A 24,984-nucleotide genomic window follows, 5' to 3' on the forward strand; every position below is an offset into this window, starting at 1 on the left:
AATTTACACTGAAGAAGGATCAGTTTTACTGCAAATGGAGCACAGGCTGCAGTGTGGTCGAATGAGGCACGGAGACCCACTGGGGAACCGGTGGAATAATCCTAATCCCTTTAGTATCCTTTCACCTTTGAGTATCTCCAGAAGCACCTGGGGTCTTCCAGCGTAGATGGAGCTGCATCAGAGGGTCAACGCGCTGGGCGGTTACTTAGTGTGCCCGGGTGCTGTTGTCTCCTATGTCGCTCTGCCCCTTCAGGGTTTTCTCTTCTTGGGATGTGGAAGGGACACCAGCTTCCCAGGTCCATGTCAGCTCCTCTTAGAGGGGTCTCACAGCAGGTTGCTGGAGCCCAGGATACAATCAGGTCCAATCAAACCAGTGTTGGGTTTTACATCTAGTCCTGTTTCCCTAGAGAGACTATACCCCCCCCGGATGGCTGGGTCAAGGTCAGGTTCCAGAAACAGCCAGAGTAATGATCTCCCGGGCACAGATGCTGGGTCCCCTTCACCAAGAACGCTCCTCTCTTCATGACCGGTCCTCTCTTGAGCCTCTCACACCTTCCTGCAGTTGCTTCCTGCATCCCATGGTCCTGTGTGTGATGGGGGTTGCTAGCCTCCAAGATGGAGTGGATCCAAGTAAAGATAATACAAACAACTGCTGATTTTAAAAGTTCCGATTTTGCACTGGGATGGATCACGTGATTTTTCTTACAGAAAATCTGTTCTCCTAATGCGCTGTGCTTTGGCTAATAATATAATTAACCAACCTACCTCAACACCCAGCCACTGAGTAATGAGGGAGCTGTCCCATGAGGATGGAAGGGGACAAGGCCCGCAAAAATCTAGCATCGTCTGCCCTGTGTTTATAATCATCTTTCCTGATCATTTCATATCAGGCAAGTGCCACCAACAGATGATGCTTTATTTGGCTGGGAATGATAATGATGGCTTTTTGTAATTGTAATATTTTTAACATTTCTTGCAAGATTTGATTATGTTTCAGGAATTTAACTCTTAATTGCATTCATATGTAAGGAGAAATCTAGTCACTTCCCGTGTCAACGCTGTCAGCTGCTGTATAACTGATTAGAGGCCCCATAGTTGCTGGCTGCTTTCATTAAGATGGTCACAGTAATCAGGCGGAAAAGCACAACTGAGTAATTGGAGATCTGAAAATACAATGCTACTTGATTACAATTATGGCTGGGAAATTAGAGCAAATCCCAAGGGGCTAAGGCAGGACTGGATCTAAAGCAGCCTTGTCTTTAATACAGAGTAGCCTCTGTATTATGCCAATTTCAAATATATTATATAGGATATCACTTTTTTTTTTCTTTTTTCTTTTTTTTTTTTTTTTTGCGGTACGCAGGCCTCTCACTGCCGTGGCCTCTCCTGCGGAGCACAGGCTCCGGACACGCAGGCTCAGTGGCCATGGCTCACGGGCCCAGCCACTCCGCAGCATATGGGATCCTCCCGGACCGGGACACGAACCCGTGTCCCCTGCATCGGCAGGCAGACCCCTAACCACTGCGCCACCAGGGAAGCAGGGATATCACTTTTTTAATGCTTTCTAAACCCAGAGTTGGGTTGTTTTTGTATATCATTCAACACACACAATGCTATGAGGGAAATACCATTTTTGCCTGTATTTTAGATGTGAAAAAATAATAGCTTAAAGAATAATTCATTTGGTGTCACATAACTAAAAAGTGATGGAGCAGTAAGTATAGACTCTTATCCACGATGCTTTCATATGCAGGCCCACAGCCCTTATTCACAGCTTCAATATTCAGAACATTTTGAAAATACCCAAAGGTGTTTTGTTTGGTTTTGCTGGTAGCTCATTTAGTGGCAAAAGTCTGATCTGACCTAGGTCTTATTTATTGTATTTATTTACCCTTCTTTGTCTGAAGGTTGATGTTTCGCTAGAGAAATATTAATGTGTTTGTTACAGGGTGCTGATTCAGACAGCTGTGGAGGGTGATATCACCCTTACAATATCTAGAATATTCTGCACTCCAAAAATCATCTGGTTCAAAGAGGTTTTGGGTAAAGGATATAAAGTTGGTGGGGTGAAATGAGAGGAAAGGGCAAAAAATGAAGATAAGGTATGAAATTAAGATAGGTCTGTGTAATAAATAAAGGCTTGTTACCGTTTAGTACCCATTCCCCACCCCGGGCCTAGAACAACGGCTGACCCTTAGGGGGAGCTGAATTAAACTGGCCTGAGGGGCGGACGGTGATCATGATGGGGATGGCAGTCTGCTCTTTGTATTTACCCAGCGAGGGGGCAGTGAAGGGGCAGCCTAAGAGAAGGTGGCCTTGACGACAACACTGTCATCTTTGCTTACATCTCTCTATCCCTGGAGGAAGAGCTGGTTCCACTGTAGAGAAGTCTGGCTCCAGGCCAATCCTAAGTGACCCGACCACGGCCAGGGACCAGGCTTTGCCCGGCAGGCTCATGGGGAGGGGAGGGAAGCTGCCCTCCCCACATGGTCTTGGGGCACAGCTGTGCACTGCAGTGCCTGAAGGGAGTTTCAGGCAAGGACTCGGCCCCCAGGCTGCCCCGCTCCTGTGCACAGCGGCATTCCCAGCCCGCGTGCCTCTGCTCGGAGGTCTTCCCCACGCGGGGGCCTCAGCTGAGGCACTTTTCTCCATCCTGACTCAGTACATTTTCACTTCTAGCCCTTCCTCTAGTCATATCCCTACGCCCTCCCCGGTTCATAAAAGGGCAGGAGCTTTGCCCAGAGCTCCTGGGCAAAGATCCCTCCCTCGTCACCGTGCCAGGGCTGGCGCACCTGCCCCTCACCCAGTGCTGTCCAGTGGGCAGAACGGGGCCTGGGCAGCGGTGCCGGTTCCTGCCTGCTGCCTGCACTGCGGCTGAAAGTGAACCAAGGCTCACTGTGACTTTCGCCTCGGCTTGCTGTCCTACGAGACCACCTCGACACCTGCCCTGCCCCAGTGCCCTGCAGGCTGCCTTCAGAAGCCTTCTGCCAGCATCCTCTTTAGCTCACACACCTTTACTGCTCTCTCCTTGCGCTCTCTCACTGGCATTTAATCGTGATCACGCTTTCACCAACTTAAAAGTTCCTTGGCTTTATATCCTCCTCCTGTCAGCGACTGCCCTTTCTTATTTAAGTGCTGGAACAAGACACAGCTCAGTTCAACCTTCAGCACATGCTGTCCCCATGACCCAGAACACTGTTCTCTGTGCACCTCCTCTGGCTCCATCCAGCTGTTCCTCAGTAACTTCCTGTTCCAGGGAGTCTTCCTGGATTCTTCCATTCCTGGTTATGGACCTCACCTCGGGGTTCCCAGAGCACCTTGTGTTTGCCTTTATCAAAGCCTGTCATGTTTTATGTCTACTTACTGGTTACCCACCCTCCACTGAGAATACCTGAAGACTAGGAACTTAATTGTTTATGTCTCAGGATGGCCAACACGGCCTGGCTCTTGATAGGCACTCAACAAATGCTTGGCAATGAGTAACACATTTAGTACAAGATTAAAACAAGTAATAACGCAGAGTATTTTAGTCTATCTGTTAAAATTTAAAAAAATAACCCAGGCTATGTTAGTCTATCTGTTACGTTACAGACACGTTTGCCCTCAAAGCTTATTTTTTAAAAAAATATATGTTGTTATTACCCCAAGGCTATAAAAATATCTATATATATTCTTTGCCTTGGTCATTATATTTTTTCATATTTCTAAATCCACATGGAGTTAAATTTCAGGATCCTTCTGATTAGGCGCTGTATCTTCTACACAAGTTCTTTATGGATTGACTGGTTTTTAACTTTCTTTTTAGCCTAAGTGAATTCTAACAAGAATACAGAGTTATGAACTAGATGATCTTTTAAAGACACTTCAAATATGAAGAGTTTATGAAATTCATATATTGAAAATCAAAATTTCCTTCTAGATCATGCCTGACATAAAAATATATATGAACTGTAAAACAGATTTAAAATGTTAACTCTCACAAACACATAAAAGCAAACTTTAAACATTTTTAAATTAATAATTTTAAAGTTCTGCTATATTTTCATTTATAGGTACTAAGAACCCTATCTTCCATCTTTACTGGTTTCTGCATCTCATTCTATTAAGATTATTTCCAGAATTTTAGAATTGACACATAATCTGACCATGCTGAAAATGTTCTCAAACACCTGTATTCTGCAGAAAAGACCACTCTGAATATTAAAACTGAACTACTCCAAGTTACAGAAAAAGACAATATTTTAAAACCACTGTTAAAGTGAAATTACTTTGATATTGATTCAGAATAACTGAATTAAACCGACTGCATCTTTTGTTCTTACCCTTGGAAACGTCGTAAATCTATCCAGCTCTTCGACGAAGCAGAACATCTGCAGACTAATTGCCGACATAACAATCAAGAGGCTGGCAGTAAATACAACCAAACTTCCCAGCTTTTTTCCAGGACCAAATATCTTGTACACGAAGTCTTCTAATGCAGGTGAAATTTTAATAAGCCGAACTACCCGGAGAACCTATTGTGGGAGAGAAAAACACACACACTTGATCGTTTATTTATACTGAATCTTAAATAAGTTCATACTAAAATCTCATTTTTCATAGCACTCTATAAAATCACATTTAGCAATTAAATTAAACAATTTAATAACTAAGATATCAGTAGCTCAGTGACTGCCATATAGCAAGAACTCAATAAATCCCAAAGGAATGAAGGAAGGAAAATGGTGACAACTCAGTGTTTTAATGTATGATGTGATAATTCAAAGTGGCATTAATTAACACATATTGTTGAAATAAAATTGACATTTGTTCTAATGTTCAAATATCAAAGAAAACATTAGTTCAATATTAGGCATATTCACTGTCTCATAAAACAAACTTTCCTAGGGATTACTGTACATTCAAAAGGAAATTTTAAAAATCCATCTATCAAGGAGTCTTTACTCATGGCTGAGACTGCTACGCTAAGATCTATTCTATCCTTCCTTTAACTAATAGAACTTGCTGAATTTTAGCCTAGCAAGGCTACAGAGTGCATTTTCCAGCCCCACTTGTATCTAGTTGTGGCCGGTGGACTAGGTTCAGACCTATGGAATGTGAAAAGAAGTGATTTTTGCACTTTAAGTTAAATAATTTGCCCTGGACACTCTTTTCATACCTTCCTCTGGCTGGGAAATTAAAACAACTGTAATTGTCCCTTTGGAACAAAAATAGAAGCCTCGTATAGAAGATGATAGATTCAGTCTAACCCAACAGGCCTGCTTTCTGGATGGCCCTGGGGAGCAGAGCCACCTACTTGCCCTGGACTCCCACCAACTGGAGAGAAACACACTTCTATCTTACGCAAGCCCTGTATTTTTTAGAACTTTGTTATACGTGCTCAGCTGGTTATCTAAACACACACATGTTTAAATGTTTTGCATATATATATATGCAAAAACTACCACCCATAACTAATTAATTTTCTCATTCACTTAACAAATATTATTATGTGCCAAACACTGTGTTGGACAAATAAGATTCAATGGCTATTACTGTTACAAAAGGAGTATAATACAAAGGCACAGCTCTTAAGGGCATATCTATAAGATTAAAAATATAAAGTAGAATATTAAAAGTTGAAGTATAAAATATGGAAAAGTAGCATTTTTCAACAAGTCTAAGATGCCATCGATTTTTTTATGTACCACCGAGAAACTGAAAAATGCCGCCAATTAAAGTATAACACACCACTGATTATAAGACACATCCCAGTTTAGAGATATTAAAATAGGAAAATTGTGGTCTTGGTATAAATGAAAGATGATAAGTAGAATGGTAGTCCAAGATGGTTCGCTATCAATAAGAGCTTAAGGTGTCTGTAAAGGCTTCTCAGGAGAAGAAAGAATACAGTAAGGAACAGGAAATGCTTTAAAAACCTAGATTTAGGGCTTCCCTGGTGGCGCAGTGGTTGAGGGTCCGCCTGCCGATGCAGGGGACACGGGTTCGTGCCCCGGTCTGGGAAGATCCCACATGCCGCGGAGCGGCTGGGCCCGTGAGCCATGGCCGCTGAGCCTGCGCGTCCAGAGCCTGTGCTCCGCAATGGGAGAGGCCACAACAGTGAGAGGTCCACGTACCGCAAAAAACAAAACAAACAAACAAACCCCCTAGATTTAAATTTTTACACAAAATAACATGCGTTTGGATTTTTCCAGCAACCCTAGCTTCCTAATCCTCTTAGTCTATGAGGTCCAGAAGGGACTTCCTGACCCCCATGATCCAGGCCTGGCCAGGGTATTCACAATGACCTCAGTCATCAGAACTTCTGTGGGACCTATGAGAGGTGTCCTATTTTTTAGCCCCAGCTGGAATTACTGTAAGAGCCACATAAGCCCTGAGCTTCTGGGAGCCATCTTAGCCACCACATGGACAAAGAGAGCTTAGAAATGATACCAACACAGAAGAAAGGTGAGTGGAGAAATGGACGGGGTCCCAATAATACCATGTTAGTCTCTGAATTTGGCCATCCCTGAAGCCACATTTACCCACTACCCCCAGACTCTGAATTAACAGGAACTACTAATGGTGAACCGTATTCTCATTGTCTGCAGAACACAAATACCAATAGTGTGGGTTGTAGCTGCACGTCTCATAAACTAATGGACAAATGTTTAAAGAAGCTGAGAAAAATGTAGATTTCCTTCATGCTCATTTAAAATACTTAATACTTTAAGAAGAAAATTTATGTGAGAAATTATATTGTTCAAATTAAACATTATACCACAGGCATGGTTAAGCTACTAGTTTTTCCCGCTATAATTCTTAACATACATTTCCAAATCAGAACATATTACACTTGGGTCATCTTCCCAAATAACAAGCAAACAGCTTTATCATAAGAACTATTAAAATAGTAACATCCAGAATAATAATATGAAAAGATTTTACACTTTTATTTATTCTTAGACATAAATGATTCAGTATCTAATAGTTAAACAGCTGAGTCCAGGAAAGTTTACAGGAACAATTCAACTGGTTTATTGCTCAAATTTCAGTACCTTGTGTTTTCTCCACTTGCATTAAAATCATATTTAAAAGATTGCCTAAGTAATCTTGAATCCTGTCCCAAATTCTAATAAAAACAGTCTATGCACATCTGTGCAATTTTGATAAATTAATATTTCATTAGCTGGAAGAAACATAACTTAACACAATTCCCACATTGGTGATTTGATAAGCATTTTCAAAGGGGCAGGCCTGCATCTGTGGAAAGGCAAAATCCTTATCGGTAATTCTAATTATGCCTTTTCATTTATTTGGGGATAAGTGTGCTTTTCACTCTGTCTACCCAATAAAGCCTTTTGATTCTGTGTTCCTACAGATACGAAATAAAGTAAACCATACATTCAAAGATAAGCACTGTAGGACATTTTGTGGTTGCTTCCAAAGCACATTTTCCTGGTCACATTTCTAAGTCTGTTGTTAAAGGTCACTCTGCTGATTAATAGTGAGATACTGTAGCAATTGAGTGGTTAAGAATATGAATATAAGATTAAACTTCTTGGGAATGAGTTTCCACCATTTGCTAGTTATGTGGTCTTGGGCAAGTTATTCAGTCTCTAGGGATCGCAGTTTACACTCCATCAAAACAGTTTATTCTCTAACGAGAAACAAATGAAGCGATGCACTCGGCAGAGTGCCTGGCACACAGTAGGTGCACAATAAATACCAGCCGGTGTCATCACCTTGCTATGTCAGAACCAGAGCATTTTGCGAAGACTTTATTACTCCCTGTAATATGCCCTATGTTCACTCCATCAAGCATGTATTCTCCTTAGGACAGGTGCCATGTAGTTCTCTCTACCTGGAATGCATCCACCCAGACCTTCTCAAGGTTCGCTCCTTCTCTGCCCAAATGTCCCCTCTTCAAAGAGGGCTTCCCTGAACAAACTTATCTAAAATAGCACCCTCACCCCACAACTTCTATCCTTTTCACTCAGCTTGTCTTTCCTGGATGGCATTTCCTGTACTCGCATTCCTTTCGTGCACTCGTACTTGTGTACTTGTGTGTACTTGTGTATAAACTGTTTGCCCTCTAGAATGCAAGCTTCCCGAGGTGGGCATCTTCTCTGCCTTGTTCACTTCTCTGCCCTCAGGATCTGGAACAGTGCCTGGCACATAGTAGGTGCTCAGGAACTCTCATCTGAATAAAGAGATGGATAACACCCAACTCTCAGAGATAACTGATATAAAGGGAGACATTTTGTACTAAATTGTTGACTTCATTTAGATATAAAAATTGTGACATTCACTACGGGAAGAACTGCTGCCAGCACGATGAAGAAAGGTCAAGTGAGATGAGAAGCAAGCATGAGGACCAACAGGGGAGATCAAAGTCAGCCCATAAAGAGCCAATCTGTTCAGTACAGTGGGTTCTCCAGATGTGAATTTGCAAAAATTCTTGTGACATCTAAGTTTCTTGAGAGATTTAGCTTCTAGGCACAAAATAACTGAGACAGTGTTTATCTCATTAGACAAATATAAACTTGGCCATGTATAGAGAGATACAAATGAAAATCACTCTACTATTAACATAAACTATTACAAGTTTTACAGACATTAAAATTGCAAACTTCACTGACCCTGTATTGTGACTGTATCTATAGCTATATGTCTATATATAAAACGATTGGAGCCATGCACACTGATTTTAGATATTTTGTGAAAAACAGAGTAGAAGAAAAAACCTAGTGGTTAGGACTACGTGCTCTCACTGCTGAGGGTCCCAGTTTGATCCCTAGTTGGGGAACTAAAAACCCCATAAGTCACGCAGCCGAAAAGAAAAACAACCCAGAGGTGGTGACTTTTAATCATCTGTAATGATTTGGTTTATTTCTTTCCGGTCATTTTTTCATTTATAGGTATTTTACATACATATATAGAGCTATATATGTTATATATAGCATGGATATGTAGCTATACATGTTATATAATTTTATACTGTTTTGCATTTAAATAGAACAATCATATCTCTAAGTTACTACAAATTCATCATAATTATTTTTATGGCCAAATTTGCATATGAGTTACTAAGCTATTCCTCATATGCTTACCACTTAAACAGTTCCCATTTTTTTCTCTCATAAACAATTCTAGAATGAATATCTTTGTGTGCAAAATTCTGACCTATTTGTAACTTTTCACTGAAAAATTATCTATGAGAAATGATAAGAATTTTAAAGCCCTGAATATATTTTATATGGCACCCTTGCTGTAATAGGCTTTGATGTCTTTCTTAATTTAATAGGTTTGGAAAAAAGATATGTTGTAGTTTTGACTATGAGGCATATTTTCTGTAATTATGTACAATGATTCTCTAATGTAGGTCCTAAATGCTCATGTTGATTTTGTGAATCTAGACAGCAGTGCCCAAGAGCATATAATGACACAAATGTTTGGAAAGCATATTTTGTATCAAGAGTTTCAAACATGTGTATGTCTCTTGCCCCAGGCATCTCACCTATGATAACCAAGGCTGAGGATATAACCCAACCAGTGGCAAGGGATTTCTGTTCAAAGATGTTGACAGTACTGAAAGCTTGAACCATGATACCCTCTGTGAGTTCACTGGGTGCTTGGCTGTGACTACGAGAGGCTCAGCTTTTCATGTGTGTTTGTGGGGTATGTTTTTCATTTTTGCGAATTGTATTTTCACGTCCTTTCTCCCAGGTATCAGGAGTGCTGAGTTTCAGGTCACGATCGGGCACCTGAAGTTAATACTTCTCTGAAAATGATGGCTTTGGTATCATCAATAAGTAAGTTCAGTGAAGTTGGAATGTATTTTCTTTCATCTAAGGAGTTAGAATCTTGTTTCTCTGAATTGTTTCTTTGAAAATTGTACTGCCATTTTATTCTCCAACTATTTTAAAATATCTATGAAGAAAACAATGCAACTTCTGATATTTACATGATAAATTATACAAATGACCAATTCTGAGTCAGAAAAATGACTATACTTGAGATTTTAAAAATTAAGCTATCCCATATACATATATTATATTTTGACCAAGGAGTTAAAAAGAACGCTCAGCATATTGCTATTATTCAACAATTACAAAGAGCGTAAGTAATAATTACTTTTGTTTACTGAATAATTATAAAGTAATGTGATTGAATATATCACATTTGAAAAAATAGATATCCAGTTATTATAAAAAAAGTAAAAAATTATAGGTGTTATTTAATCATCACAAAGAAACTAATAGGAATTCATAAATAATGAAGTATGACTAATTACAATCTGTAAAGGTAAGTTTTATTTCTTATTATTTCAACTGTAAGTTAGTGTTGAGCAAACATATTTAGACTTATTGAGAAGGGAGAACTACACTTGGAATTAAATTCATATTTCCTGCTCTTTAAAGTGTGTGTCAACATCTGATGTAGTTTAAAATTTTACATGTATGCACAGATGCATAATATCCATGTACATATAAAATACGTACCTCTACATACTGTGTTGATCTATGAACTGTACATAAAACATCTCCATTTATTACTCTGAATTTTCAGAGTTTTTAAAACAATGAAATGAATGCACTATTTTTGGTATTTAAAATGTCACAGGGCCTATTTGAAGTTTGTATTTACTACAGTTGTTGGTATTTTCCCTGGAAAGAAAATAATTCTAAAGATAAATAGGCATTATTTGTATTACCTGAAAGTATGTGAATTGAGAATGATAAAGATCTGGATATACATGAAGAGTGGTTCCAATTACGAGCAGCAGCTCGAATTTGTGGAGAGATGAGCTAATATATCCAGTAAATCCCAAACACCATATCTTCAGAAGTGCTTCCAAATCAAAAAGTACCGTAAAAGCCACCTAGAGGAACAAAGGGACAGTGAAATTGTAATGTAAAACTATAATTTATTTCAAAATATTTCATATGGTTGTTAGTGCATGAATTTTAGCCACTATCATATAAAATGAGGAGCCATATCATATAAAAATCTAGAACAATATTGTTAAAAATACGGTTTTGAAACACACCAACTAGAACCTCACAGACCAAATATATCTTAAGCAATCAGAGAAAAATACGTTAAAATATTAAATGTTTGTGAGTGGTATTATTTCCTCACTATTCATCATTTGATATTAATTAAAAGTCATAGCCATTTATAGAATTACAGTACTATATACAGAAAGGCTGCATTTTTCTATAATTTTTATTTTCTAAAAAAAGTTTCTACAATGCACATGATATAGTATAATTACACTTACATATTACTAAGTGTAATTAAACTACAATTTAAAAATTTATATATCATTTATATCTTGGGCCACATAAACAGCAGAGAATTTTGGATTTTATTGGGTTGGCCAAAAAGTTAGTTCGTGTTTTTCCATCACATCTTAGGGAAAAACCCAAACGAACTTTTTGGCCAGCGCAATATAACAAGGAGTTTATGTGTGTGTGCATATGCACACATAAATTAATATGTCTACATTATTAATTTTATAAATTAACAATCGACATTACTGTGTTAATAAATTCGTTCCATCTCTTAATCTATCACATTAATTCTAGGAATTTGCTATTGCAAATAACAATATTATAAAGTACATATACAAACATAGCATATTATTTTTCGTTTGCTTGTCCTATGGATGAAAGCACTCAATTTATAAAGAAGTTTACAACTGGAATTAAAATGGCAATATAATATTAACTTTAAAAAAATTTTATTGGATAGTTGATTTACAATGTTGTGTTAGTTTCAGGTGTACAGCAAAGTGAATCAGTTATACATACATCCACTCTTTTTTAGATTCTTTTCCCTATTCTTTTGAGTAGAGTTCCCTGTGCTATACAGTAGGTCCTTATTAGTAATCTATTTTATATACAGTAGTGTGTACATGTCAGTGACATAAGATTAACTTCTAATTAAAGAGTAGTGTGTACATGTCAGTGACATAAGATTAACTTCTAATTAAAGAGCGCAACTAGTCATAACACATCCCTGTCAGAAGATACCAAATGATTTGTTGGAAGACAGGAATAAAGGATAGCTTGCTTCTCTTTTTCTAGGCCAACATGGAAGGGATTTTCTTCCACACACATTTGGAAAATGTGAGGAAAGTGGAGTTTTAATAACATTTTTAGGACTGGAACATTAAAGGGATTGCAGATGGTTAATTTAGGTGTGAGGAGGAACTTAACATTACTTCTCTAGACCCACCTTGCCTCATAATTTAAATTGACATGTCCCTTTTAAAAAATGTAACAGACACACAGAAAAGAAACTTATGGTTACCAAAGGGGATAGTGAGAGTGGGACAGATAAATTAAGAGTTTGGGAGTAACATATATACACCACTATATATAAAATAGTTAAACAACAAGGACCTACTCTATAGCACAGGGAACTCGACTCAAAATCTTGTAATAGCCTATAATGGAAAAGAATCTGAAAAAGAATACATATATATATATACACACACACACATATATATGTGTATATATATGTATTTGACTGAATCACTTTGTTGTATACCTGAGACTAACACACTGTAAATTAACTATACTTCAATAAAAAAAGTGTAACAGAGTAATACATTTTAACTGTGAAATAATCCTAAATACACAAAGTATTAATAAAATTCCTGCCCACCTTTCCCAGGCGATTCATGGTAACCATGTTTTATATTCCCTCCTCATCCAAACATACATAATCACACAATGGGCTTACATTTTATGTCATTCTTCAGCTTCTCACTAACAATCATGGATGAGCCTTCAGGTTAAGAGATATAAGTTCTACTTATTCTTTTTATCAGCTGCATAATTTTGCATGGTATTCAATGTTTATTTAATTCAACATTTTCTCTACTGATTCGTTAAAGGGCGGTACTTCTTGGATAAGGAATCATCAGGAAAAATGGTTAAGTGTTTTGCTACTTCAAAAACAGACTGTACTGACCATCCTTATGCAATATCAGTTTTTATTGGGCTTCCCTATCTATAAGTAGAATCTCCAACCTGGCACCTCTGGGGCAAAGGACATGTTTGCCCACTTTAAATTTTAGAAAGCATTAAGAGATTACTTTCCAAATGTTACGTTGTCATTTGCCTTTCAGCAAGGTAGGAAAGTGTTTCTTTTCCTAAATCTGTACCATCACCTGATGTAATCAAACTTAATAAAACTTTTGCTTAGCTGTCCAGATGTATATTGATGACTTAGATTATTTTTTTAAAACAAATTTCTGTTCATAACCTTGCCAATTTTCTATGGTGGTGTTGTTTCTTTCTTATCAGTTTTTGGAGTTGTTGATATTAAGGACATTCATCTTTGTCTGCTATATAAACTGAAATATTTTTTCCCTAGTCAATAGTTAGATTTTTAACTCTACTGGAATTAGTTCTATAAGCACTTTAATTTTTATATGGTCACATGTGTCCATCTTTATAACTTTTTTCTTTACCTTGTACATGCCTTAGAAGGATTAATAGATAGTCTTCATATCTAGAAACACACTATGTTTTTCTATTTATTTGGCCCATATTCTTTAATAAAATTTTCCCCATAAAGATATATTATTGTTTGATTTTGAAATTTATTTCTATTCATTTAATATTCCAGTCACTAATGAAAATGAATTATTTTTACCTTTTTTTTTTTTTTTTTTTACCATTTCTACCTAGTTATTTCCAGTGGAAAGAAAAGCTACTGATTTATTTATATTGATTTTTCTCAACTTGCCTTACTAAATTCTTCTATTAATTCTAAAATTTTTTAAGTCTCTTGGGCTTTATAAACATATATATATTTCATGTGCCAATGAAGATACGATGTTTTTCAAGATTTATTTTGGAGTTAATTGTATTAATTCATTAGCTATAATGGTATAGCCAAATAGTAATATATACTAAGTAATGTGGTGGTAGTAACAGGAGTCCATAATATGCCCCTTATTTTCAATGAAAGTTTCTCAGTATTCATATATAATGGTTGCACTGAGCTTAGGGTAATAATTTCTACCATGTTTAAGTACTTTCTTTCTCTTTTATTTTACTTAGAGGGCTTTAGCCTTTAATTCATTGAGGCAATGAAATATATCACAGGAGTCCTTGATTTGTATATTCCTAGAATAAACCCTAGATGCTTATGCTGATTTTATTGGATAATATTTTGTTTATAATTTTTGCAGCTACTGTCATAAATACAATTGGTCTGTAATGTTACTTATACTATAATTATAAGGTTTGGGTTAAGCCTATGGTAGCCTTATCAAACTTATTATGGAGTTTCCCATCTTTTGTACAATCTGTAATTTCTTAAATAAAATAAGAGTTATCTCATCTTTGAAAGTAGATTAAAATCCAGCAGAAAAACCACATGGGCCCAATCTTTTTTGTAACGGTAGATCAAAGCTTTCCAATGTTCTTCTGATCAGCTTTCTTACCTCGTCCATCAACTTGGTAGTTTGTACTTTGCCAGGAAATCATTAATTTCCTCTAGATTTTCAAGACCTGTGTTTAGAGTACATTTTTTTTTTTTTTTTCAGAAAGAACTGGTTCAGCAGAGGGCATGAGATATCTTACAAATTTGCTGCCCCTTTAAATCAACTTCTTGGCTGACATTTCTCAGACCTGAAACTAATGTGATTTTGAACTCCAATCCCACGCGGGCAGGCTTGTGCTGACACATTTTCACAAAGCATACTCTTTCGCTACTCTTTTGGAGTCAAGGTCAAGACTGAAGTTTTCCCCACTGTTTCCTTCTGAGGGATGGCCATTTTCCTTCTCTCATTGAGGTACAGACCTCATGTGTCCTGATGTTACATGGGGGTGTCTCTGTTTTGACGCTTCACCTTGAACAGCCCCTCCGTCTGTCCAGGATACAGCTCCTAAAATGGCAAGTTCTAGGTGACAAGCATATGCAAATACCCTCAGGGCAGCCACTGGCCTTAGAGCCCACTAGCTGTTCTTCATTCGCATCAACACAATTTTTGGCCTTGAGAATATTCCTTAATTTTTTTTGCATGGTCTGCTAAGCATTTAAAATGTTTTAATATTTTAGATGTCACTTTTAGTTTTTTCATAGATGATTTTCAGCCCCTTTCTGGGGCCACTTTGTATGCATCTCCTAGAATCAAGATACTATTTGATTTTGTGTTTAAACATAATCATATTTTCTATGATTTTTTAAAAATCTTGGACCTTCTCTGCCCCAACCTTTAATCAGCCATTTCTCCTTTAAAGGCATATTTTCTATGATTTTTGATAGGAAAATTCAACCCTCTCACATATAGCGTGCAAAAGTTATACCTGGTCTTATGTTTCTAGTTTATTGTATACGTCATTGATATTCATCTTTTAACCTTTTCTTGTCTTTTCTGGCTTGGTCAAATTGTTGTTAATGTCTTTTCTCCCCCTTGTTTATTTGGACTCTGCTTTTCTAATCTCCCAGTTTAATTCCCAACTGTCCTACATCAACCTATACTTTTTTATTATTGCATCTAAATTGAATAATTGTAAACTCCTCTCCCGCACAAATGTACTTGCTCACTCTTCCCTCACACCCCTGCCAACCTACAAACTTCATAGTATCCTTCTCTCACCCACACTCCCAGTGATATCACCCCTCTTCCTAAATTCTGCTTTTTCTGAGATCAACCATCAATTTTTTTTTTTTTTTTTTGGCCGTGCCGCACAGCATACAGGACCTTAGTTCAATGCCCAGGGATTGAACCCGTGCCCCCTGCAGCAGAATCGCAGAGTCTTAACCATTGGACCGCCAGGGAAGTCCCAATTCTAGCTTTTTGAACTGTAATTATTTCTTTTTTTTTCAAGGACCCTTACTTGACATTTTAATTACCATCTTCCATTTAGATTCAATACCCACTACTTTTATTTCCTTTTCATCTTATCTATCTAGTCCTCTGGACTGTGAAGAATTTGTCTTAGGCTTAGGATACTTTGGGGTAGTTTCCTCAAATAAACATCCAGGGTTGTATACTGGCTCAATCCTTTTCTATCAAAAGTGCATTTTTAACACTGACATGAATATTTTGGCTGCATACAGTCTTGAGTTGCAGTTCTTTTCTCTCAGTGGTCAATATATATGTTGGTTCACTGCCTTTACTTTCCAATATTGAGGATGAGTCATCCAAAGCACAACATATTTATCTTGATTTTGCAGGTTATTTAAGCCCATTCGGAGGTTTAAAAAAGTTTTTTCTTTATGCTTGCAACCAAGGAAGGTCACCAGGATATGCCTAGGAATGTACCTTTTTTTCATTTATCCTGAGACTTAGCACTTTCAATCTACAGATTTATGCTTTACCTCAGTTTAGGAAAATTTTCTTCTCTCATTTATTATTACTCTTCTTTCTGTTCCCTTTGTCCTTCAGGGGCTCCTATTATTCACATCCAAGTGGCGAGTCTCTTGCTTTTTCCCTCATGTTTTCCACCGTTTTTTAATTTTTTCCACTTGCTCTCCTATATTAATAATTAGCTCTCATCAACGACCATGCCCTTTTCAGCTCACTTTTTGAAAATGTTAGTCAAAGTTCAGAAGGTTTGTTTTTTGCCCTAATTATCTACCTTTGAGACACTGGGGGGAAAAAACCCTACTCTCTCTCCCGTCAGTTCTACTCTACTGGGAAACTCCTGTACTAGATGTTCATCTTGGATTTCCCAGTTCCATCCTCAGTTTCTGAATCCCTTTGTGTAAGAATATTTTTCTTTGCTTGCTCATGGCTATATGCTTTTTGTTTGTTTGTCTGTCTTTAACGGTCTCTTGAGTCAGACAGAGAAAGACAAATATACAATACCACTTATACGTGGAATCTAAAAAAAGGCTACAAACGAACTAATCTATAAAACAGAAACAGAGTTACAGATGTAGAAAATAAACTTATGGTTACCGGGGGGTAAGGGGGGTAGAGGGATAAACTGGAACATGGGACTGACACATACACAGTACTATATATAAAATAGGTAACTAATAGGGACCTACTGTATAGCACAGGGAACTCTACTCAATACTCTGTAATGGCCTATGTGGGAAAAGAATCTAAAAAAGAGTGGATATATGTATATGCATAACTGATTCACTTTGCTGTACAGCAGAAACTAACACAACATTGTAAATCAACTATACCCCAATAAAAATTTTTTTTAAAAATGCTCTCTTGAGCGGTGGTAAACAAGGGATGGTATGAGGCATCATGTTTTTTGTGGTGAAAGACCTGAAACCCCGCAGCCGCTTTGCTGGGTAGCAGGAGGAAGCCGCTTCATGTCAGGATTCTTCCCAGACTGGTGGAATCCATTCCTAACTTCCCTCCTGGGAGAAATTCAGCTTTTGGGGAGATTCCCTTCCTGGATCACTGAGATCAACAGGATTCTGTTAGACCTCCTGGGACCACAAGGAACCAGTGGGCAGATGCAACTCCTTTGCAGGGTCAGCCTGAGGCGACCAGAGGACCCAGATCCCTGCAAGTCATAACAAGAGGCAATTCCTCTCTAACCCTGACTTCTCACTCCAGGGCCCGCAGCACGATGAGGAAGTCCAGCACCTGTCCCCTCCCCCAGGCATCCTGGCAGAGTTCAGGAAAAGCTGAAACTCAGATGCATCCGTCCTGAAGGTTCCCCTGCAGCCCGGCCTGGCTGCTGTATCAGCAGAGGGAGCATTGGCCACTGCCCACATCTCCACTTCTCCCTCACCTGTATTTTTAGACTTTCACTTCAAAGGAAGGAATGTAATCCATATCAAAGTAGGCATTTTTTTTTTTTAAAGCAGGGAACTACCAATAAATGCCTGAAATATATCCAAATAGATTGTCTAATTACATATAAATACAATTAATCACTTTACTAACTTTGCATTTGCTATCAAAAGACAGATGGAATGACCTGTTTAAATGATCATAATTTATAATAAAATAGGCAGCTGGATCCATCTGCATTATTATTTGCCTGGTGGGAAAACTTATATGCTTTTCAAAGACACTAAAAGGCACTAAAAGTGATTTAGCAAACTATTATGTGATTATGTATAAATACCCATATTCCCACTGATTTTCCTACTAGAATTCCTGATTCCAATTCTCCTGGGAGCAAATACCCTTTTTTCTAACATAGTTTGTTAATTGTTAACAAGCTAATGTTCCCATTCTCTGAAAACCAGTATCAATCCCAAAGTGCTGAAATTTCATGGAAAAATATTATGCACAAAAATATGTCTAACTTACTTGTAATTATGGGTTATTCTGGAGTGGGGGAGAACTATGTCAGGAATTACAAAAAGGATTTAGGAAAATTAAGTTGTCAGTTATTTTAGTGTACGTTAGAGGGTTTAGCATAGGATTTCAATTCAGCAGAAGACAACAGTTGGGAAGAATCAGGGTAGAAGCAGTGAGGTTTTTTTAGTAACCTCTTTTCAATGGGTGACTCCAGCCTGCCTCAAGGAACTCAACCTTGACAGTTGCTGGACAGGGTGGAACTTGCAACCGTCATGCTGTTGGCCGTATAAAAAGGAGGCTAGCAGGCTGTCTGCAGAACCCAGTTACCTGGAAGGGTTCCCCAGAAGCATCATCTAAGAATGTGTCCAATCTAGAGGTTATCTTCAAATCCTTTTTTTTTTTTTTGATTTTTATTGGAGTAGAGTTGATTTACATTGTTGTGTTAGTTTCTGCTGTATGACAAAGTGAATCTGCTATACATAGACATATATCCACTCTTTTTTCGATTCTTTTCCCATATAGGTCATTACAGAGTATTGAGTAGGGTTCCCTGTGCTATACAGTAGGTCCTTATTAGTTACCTATTTTATATATAGTAGTGTGTATATATCAATCCCAATCTTCCAATTTATCTCTCCCCCCCTTCCCCCTTGGCAACCATAAGTTTGTTTTCTATATCTGTGACTCTATTTCTATTTTGTAAGTAAGTTCATTTGTACCACTTTTTTAGATTCCACATATAAGTGATGTCATATGATATTTCTCTTTCTCTGTCTGACTTATTTCACTCAGTATGACAATCTCTAGGTCCTCTGCAAATCCTTAGCAGTCAGCAGTGCAGCCTCGTCATTCCTAGCCTGGGAGCACCCATGACCTTGGCCCCTAACTCTTCAGTCCCCACATCGAAAAGGTCACAGTGGGACCTTCTCTCTGCCTCGAGCCCTCAGAGTATATTACACCATCGGTGGGTGCTTAAAGTTGAAACTTGTCTTTTTAAGAGTGAAGGCAAGATTTGTAAGAGGATAATAAACTTTTCATAAAGATTTTTGTCACATTACTTGAAAAAAATTGAAAACAATACATGAAAAAAACAAAATATTTCTTTCTTCTTACAATTTTCCTAAGTCAGTGTTTTGCAATCTTTTTTTTTTTTTTAACCACCTCCCCGGCCAAGGAGTCTTTTTAGATATTTAGTTTCTAATCACTACACCATATGGAATTTTATTAGCACAGTTATGTTATAAATATAAACATATCAATCTCTTCTTTATATATGGCAAGAATAAGATTTTTTTGCCTCCCCAAGAATAATTTTTATCCCCTTAGAGGTGTTTTCACCTCCCATTGAGAATTCATGCTGTACAGATAAATCAGGTTTGATGTCACGACAGCAAAGTTTAACTAATATTTTCAGGAATGCAGGTTGTATGAGTTCTTTAAACACCACATTTTATTATTTATTTTCCAAATTTTCATCTTATAATAATACATATATCATTTAATATCTACTATAACAAGCCCTCTTGTCCTCAAGGAAATTATCAATAAGGGAATGCAGATTTAATTAAAATTAAATAAATTAAGTTAAATTAATAAATTTAAAGGAGTTACTGTCCTAAGAAACATTATTATATCTGTTCTTAGGATAAAAGCACACAACTTGTGAAAAGATTTTTTTTTTTTAAGAATGAAAATTGCAAGAAATTAGTTTAAAATGCTTGTTTTCCAAAAGAACTTGTAATTGGATTTGTGAGGCTAGCAGGTAAGACAACAAGAGACTGCCAAATTTCTGAAGCTCAGGAGAAAAATAACTGAACAGAAAATGACATGCTTAATATAAATGGAACAATGGAAATTGTTCTGCCCTTTTAATTCAATGAATAATGTATGAACATTTATAGGTGACAAATTATAAATGAGCTGATTGTACTATGCAGGTCTGAGAAGATAAAATAGTAGAGATACTGCCCATATGTGCAAAGATATTTGAAATATATTATCCAAGATTTGTGTTGCAGACTCTATTTCATAATTTCAGAGAAACATAATGGATATTCATGAGAAAATGAATGCATATTTATCACAGAAGAAGATAACAGGACAAATGCAATTCAGGCAACACTATTCTCCTAAATGAAATTCAGGTTAAATAACACCCAAATAAATGATGACCTGCATCATTCCAGAGGTGTCTGTAAATCACCTACTCTTAGTCTATAGTGTAACTTCAATATTCTAGACAGTTAAAGAGCAAACTTTGGAGATGGATCATTGAATAATCAAGAATGTCATTACTGTGTTATTTTTTCACTCAGCAAGATACTGCCCAAATCCTATAGGAACTCATGAAAAAGCTACAGCCAAAAGATACTTATTTAATTAAAGTTTCCCAGAAAATGAAATTAAACTTAATGACAATATGAAAGACTGCTGGTAGAGCAGGATAAGTTACTTTCATAATTCAGTCATTTCTTGTGATTGAGATGAAATACGGTTGTCAGATTTTGTTGGAACTAAAATAAATGGCTCTTTCACTTAATTTCATTTTAACAAATATCATAAAGCCAAATGTCTTCAGAGGAACACAGAAATCACTTTGCTAGAAAAGATAACTTCCTGTAGGATGGCAAAATGATTCTATGCTTATGAAAGCCCTTCTGTTTCAAAACACAGAACAATCATAGAAAAAGAGGAAACCAAAGAGACACCCTGGAGTTTCTAAATGAGGTAAACCTCTCTCTCGACCAGAAATGCAACAGGGATATGCTGTTATAACTTCATTGTTCTCCTCTCTCTCCCACCAATTTATGAGTTTCTTAAAAGAGGAATTTTGTTAAAATTGTGAATCTTCTGTGCATAAGGCTGTGCTGATAAACTTCTGTTAAACATACAATCTAGTGGATATACAGATATATTTATATTTTTTATATAATAATAGGACAGTATTGTTCAAGTTTTATTCTTTATTAAGAAAATGAGACTATACATTGTAAAATATAATTATGTTCATTATAACATGTGATTTTATGTATATTAATGACAATGACTTATCTTAGATCAAAATGAAACTCTTACAAAAGAAAGTAACTCTTTACCTCTTTATGTTTATGTAGAGCCTAGAAAACAAAGAATAGTTTTCCCTGTTTCTCAACTAATTCTAAATTTACGTTAGTTGATCCAAAGTAATAAACAAGTCCCCAGCTTCACAGTAGAAGCTAAGCAGGTTAATTTATGCTTAAAGGATGTTTTTTAGAGTGCACGTTGACTCCTATTGGGTAGAGTGGTTTATTTTGGATTTTCAAAATAATTTATTCTGGAATATGTGGGAACTCAAGAAATTACTTCTCTGAAAGCTCATGGCCTCTTGTGATCTATTTTAAAGGTAAACATTTCAAAATATTACATAATGCTATTACCTTAAACACTATGTCATTATAGTCCATAAACTTGAACTGCTGTTATTATAGCCATTTTGAGGATTAAATGAGATAATGAATTCCTTTAAAGCACTTGGCAACATAATGGAACCTCTAAAAAAATGGTAGCTATTATGTTGTTAGTCTTACTATATTTGAATTTAACCCATGGGGATGTTAGTTGGCATGCTCTGTGTTTCTACAGCTTAAACCAAGATCAAGCTCAATGCTTATTTTCATAAATAAAATTTCACTGGGACACAACCCTTCTGAGGCCACATTCACTTTTTGCACAACAGCAGTAGAGCTGAGTAGTTGAAACAGAGGGCACGTGGCCTGAAAAGCCTGAAATGTTTACTATCTGGCTCTTCAAGAAAAAGTCTGTTGACTCCTGGCTTAAGCCCAAACCATCTTTACCAATTTTTTTAAAAGAGAGTATTTCATAAAAAATTAAGTGTGATTAAAATGACTTATCCACACTCATTTAAAACAAACCATGTGCAAGTTTCTGATACAAAGAAAAGAGATAATGTGATTTGAATAAAGACCAAACATGCTTTGGGAAACTCAGACACCCCAAATCGATAAATAGATGTGAACAAATTCTGAATGTTTCAGTAGTTCAAGAATAAAGTGATGTCTATACATTTTGTAAGTTAACTAAACCTCTACTATGTTGTTTATGAAAATCAAATTTACTTTCAGTGGTTTGGGAAGTGGGCAACAATTAATAGAAACACATGTGCCAGATTTTACTATACAATCCTCTCTTTCTGATTTTTTTTTTTAATAATCTTTTTTAAAAGAATTTTTTTGTGTGTGGACCATTTTTAAAGTCTTTATTGAATTTCTTACAATATTGCTTTTGTTTTATGTTTTGGTTTTTTTGCTGTAAGGCATATGGGACCTTAGCTCCCCGACCAGGGATCAAACTCGCACCCCCTACATTGGAAGGCGAAGTCTTAACCACTGGACAGCCAGGGAAGTCCCTCTTTCTGATTTTTTAAATTAAAAAATAGTACTATATACAAAAAAGAACAATGACAAGGATTTTTCAACTACCACTGGACGCCACCTATACACTTAAATAGTATCAATGAACTCTACAATATTAAAATATTTGAAATTTTGTTGGAATTTCTTACAGCATGATCATAAATCAGCTAACACACATAAACACACTAGGAAAGAGATCAATTTTGTTTATGAAAAAATTAGGTAAAATTTACTGGAGGATTCTGTTCTGTTCTTCTGTTCCCAGAATGGCTTATATATTTACTGTATAGGATTGATTTAGTACGACTGAGTATGCACACTGGGCTACAAAGGAAATGTTAATGGAATCTCTAAATATCCAGGGCTCCCTCAGAAGCAAATATAATTTGCTCCTTCCAGTGAGACAGGCATAAGGTCAATCACGTGTAGCCGTTTCTGTTTTTATTCTAGGCATTTCTGTCATCAGCCTTTTTGCCTCTGGTTCTAATACTATTGTGTAATTCTTCCACCTCACCTCTCTTCCCTCCTCATTCCACCCAGAGCCTTTAACTAACCTTTGGGTTTCTCGTTCCCTGTTAAACAATTTCTTCTTCACTCTGGATCTCTGAGCACAGAGTCCGCTTCTTCTATCCTTGTCTCTACCGGTCCTGTCCCAAATGCATGACTCCCCCCACTGCCCTGTCCAGAAAAGGATACTCATGCTCCAATGCCCCGTGTGGCCCATGGAGGACAAGGTGTGGATGAGGAAGAGATGCCCCACCCATTACTGCTCCACACCCCTTTGAGATGTACTCCGTCAGGTGAAAACCCCCTCTCCCACACTCTCCCCATGCCCTCGATAGAAGGCCCTCTATTGATCTCTATTCATTTCTCTGTCAGTCACTCCCACATGCCACTTACACTCCCTTCCAGAAGAACTGGCCTCAACGCTCAATGACGTGTGTCACTGTGAAGATTTAGCCAACACCATACCCCAACAGTTCCCTGCCATCTTTGCCTTGACTCCATCATTACGTCTGAGCCACCCACATCCATAGAACACCCTAGATTTTGTATTTAGTTACCCAGAATTATTCTGAAATATAAATCCTGCACCCCGCTCTCTGATCACAACCTTACCTTCTAGCTCTCTTACTCCATCCCTTTAACTATACCTGTTCTTTGACCATTGGAGACCCTTGATCCTTCATTTTTACTCTTTCATTCTCCTCTTATCTTCCCTCTTTTCATATCCAACCTAGACCACAGGGTCATCATTTCAACTCCTTTGCCAACCACCCATGTTCCCTGATCCCTTGTCTCTCAGCTCCACTAGACTGAAAAAGCTCTAGAGTTGGATCAATCCGAATGTTGCCTTTCTCCCTTTTATGAAAGGCCGAAAAAAGTCCCAGGCCTGTCTCAATTGGCATCACTATAAATTTGTAGTCTCAATCTTCAGTGCTGCATTCGATGTATCAGTCATTAGCTTTTTGTATTCTCCACATGACCCGTGTCCTATCTCTCTTCTCCACAAGCTTCCCACTTCACCGTCTCATCATCAGGCTGGATGAGACCTTGCTTCCTACTTCACAGGACAGACAGAAATTACTTGATTGGGATTCCTTCAAGTCCCATCCCTGTGTTAGAAATTCACCTGCAAGGATGACTCTTGGTCCATGTTCCCCTCTGCTTTCAATGACAAGCCATGCTTTCTGTGCTGGATTTGCAGCAAAATTATACCCATTTTTCAGGTGTTGGGCTGGACATAATTTCTTCATGAGCCTCTGTCATTTGTTCTCCACAGCATAAAAAGTTGTTATTGTTCACTGTCTATATTTTTGCTAAACTGTAAGCTCCATATACGACACAGCTATCAGGCAGTGTCACATCACAGAGACTCTACTACAGTGAAAGTCTAATACTAATGATATTTTCTTACAGGAAACAAACCTCCACAAGAGGGGAATTCATAAGTGACTCCTTTAAAGGTTCTTGACACCCACATAGATGTTTATATTCAATAGCTGTATACTATCAATTCTTTTTCTGAAAAGTTGATGTGTTGGTGGACTGACTTTTTATTAACCAAATCCATTTTTAAATGCACTGGGAGAATTCTGCATATATAAGGAACTCAACTATAAGGCAAATTGATTTTGTACATGAAAAGTGGTTTTGTAATAAAAATAATCACATTGCGGGCTTCCCTGGTGGTGCAGTGGTTGAGAATCTGCCTGCCAATGCAGGGGACACGGGTTCGAGCCCTGGTCTGGGAAGATCCCACATACCGCGGAGCAACTAGGCCCGTGAGCCACAACTACTGAGCCTGCGCGTCTGGAGCCTGTGCTCTGCAACAAGAGA

The 24,984-nt window shown here is 37.4% G+C and overlaps 1 protein-coding gene across 3 annotated transcripts in view; it reads right to left on the reverse strand.

Moving 5' to 3' along the window:
- NALCN (sodium leak channel, non-selective) overlaps positions 1-24,984 on the reverse strand; it is a 292,588-nt gene that overhangs the window by 145,260 nt on the left and 122,344 nt on the right. For all 3 annotated transcript variants that reach the window (XM_060287757.1, XM_060287756.1, XM_060287759.2), the window contains 2 exons: positions 10,697-10,864; positions 4,323-4,514 (listed from right to left, as the gene is read on the reverse strand). In XM_060287757.1, coding sequence (XP_060143740.1) covers positions 4,323-4,514; positions 10,697-10,864 — 360 coding nt within the window. The remainder of the gene's footprint in view (positions 1-4,322; positions 4,515-10,696; positions 10,865-24,984) is intronic.

The sequence above is a fragment of the Globicephala melas genome, chromosome 18 (genome assembly GCF_963455315.2).
Source record: "Globicephala melas chromosome 18, mGloMel1.2, whole genome shotgun sequence".
Lineage (NCBI taxonomy): Eukaryota > Metazoa > Chordata > Mammalia > Artiodactyla > Delphinidae > Globicephala > Globicephala melas.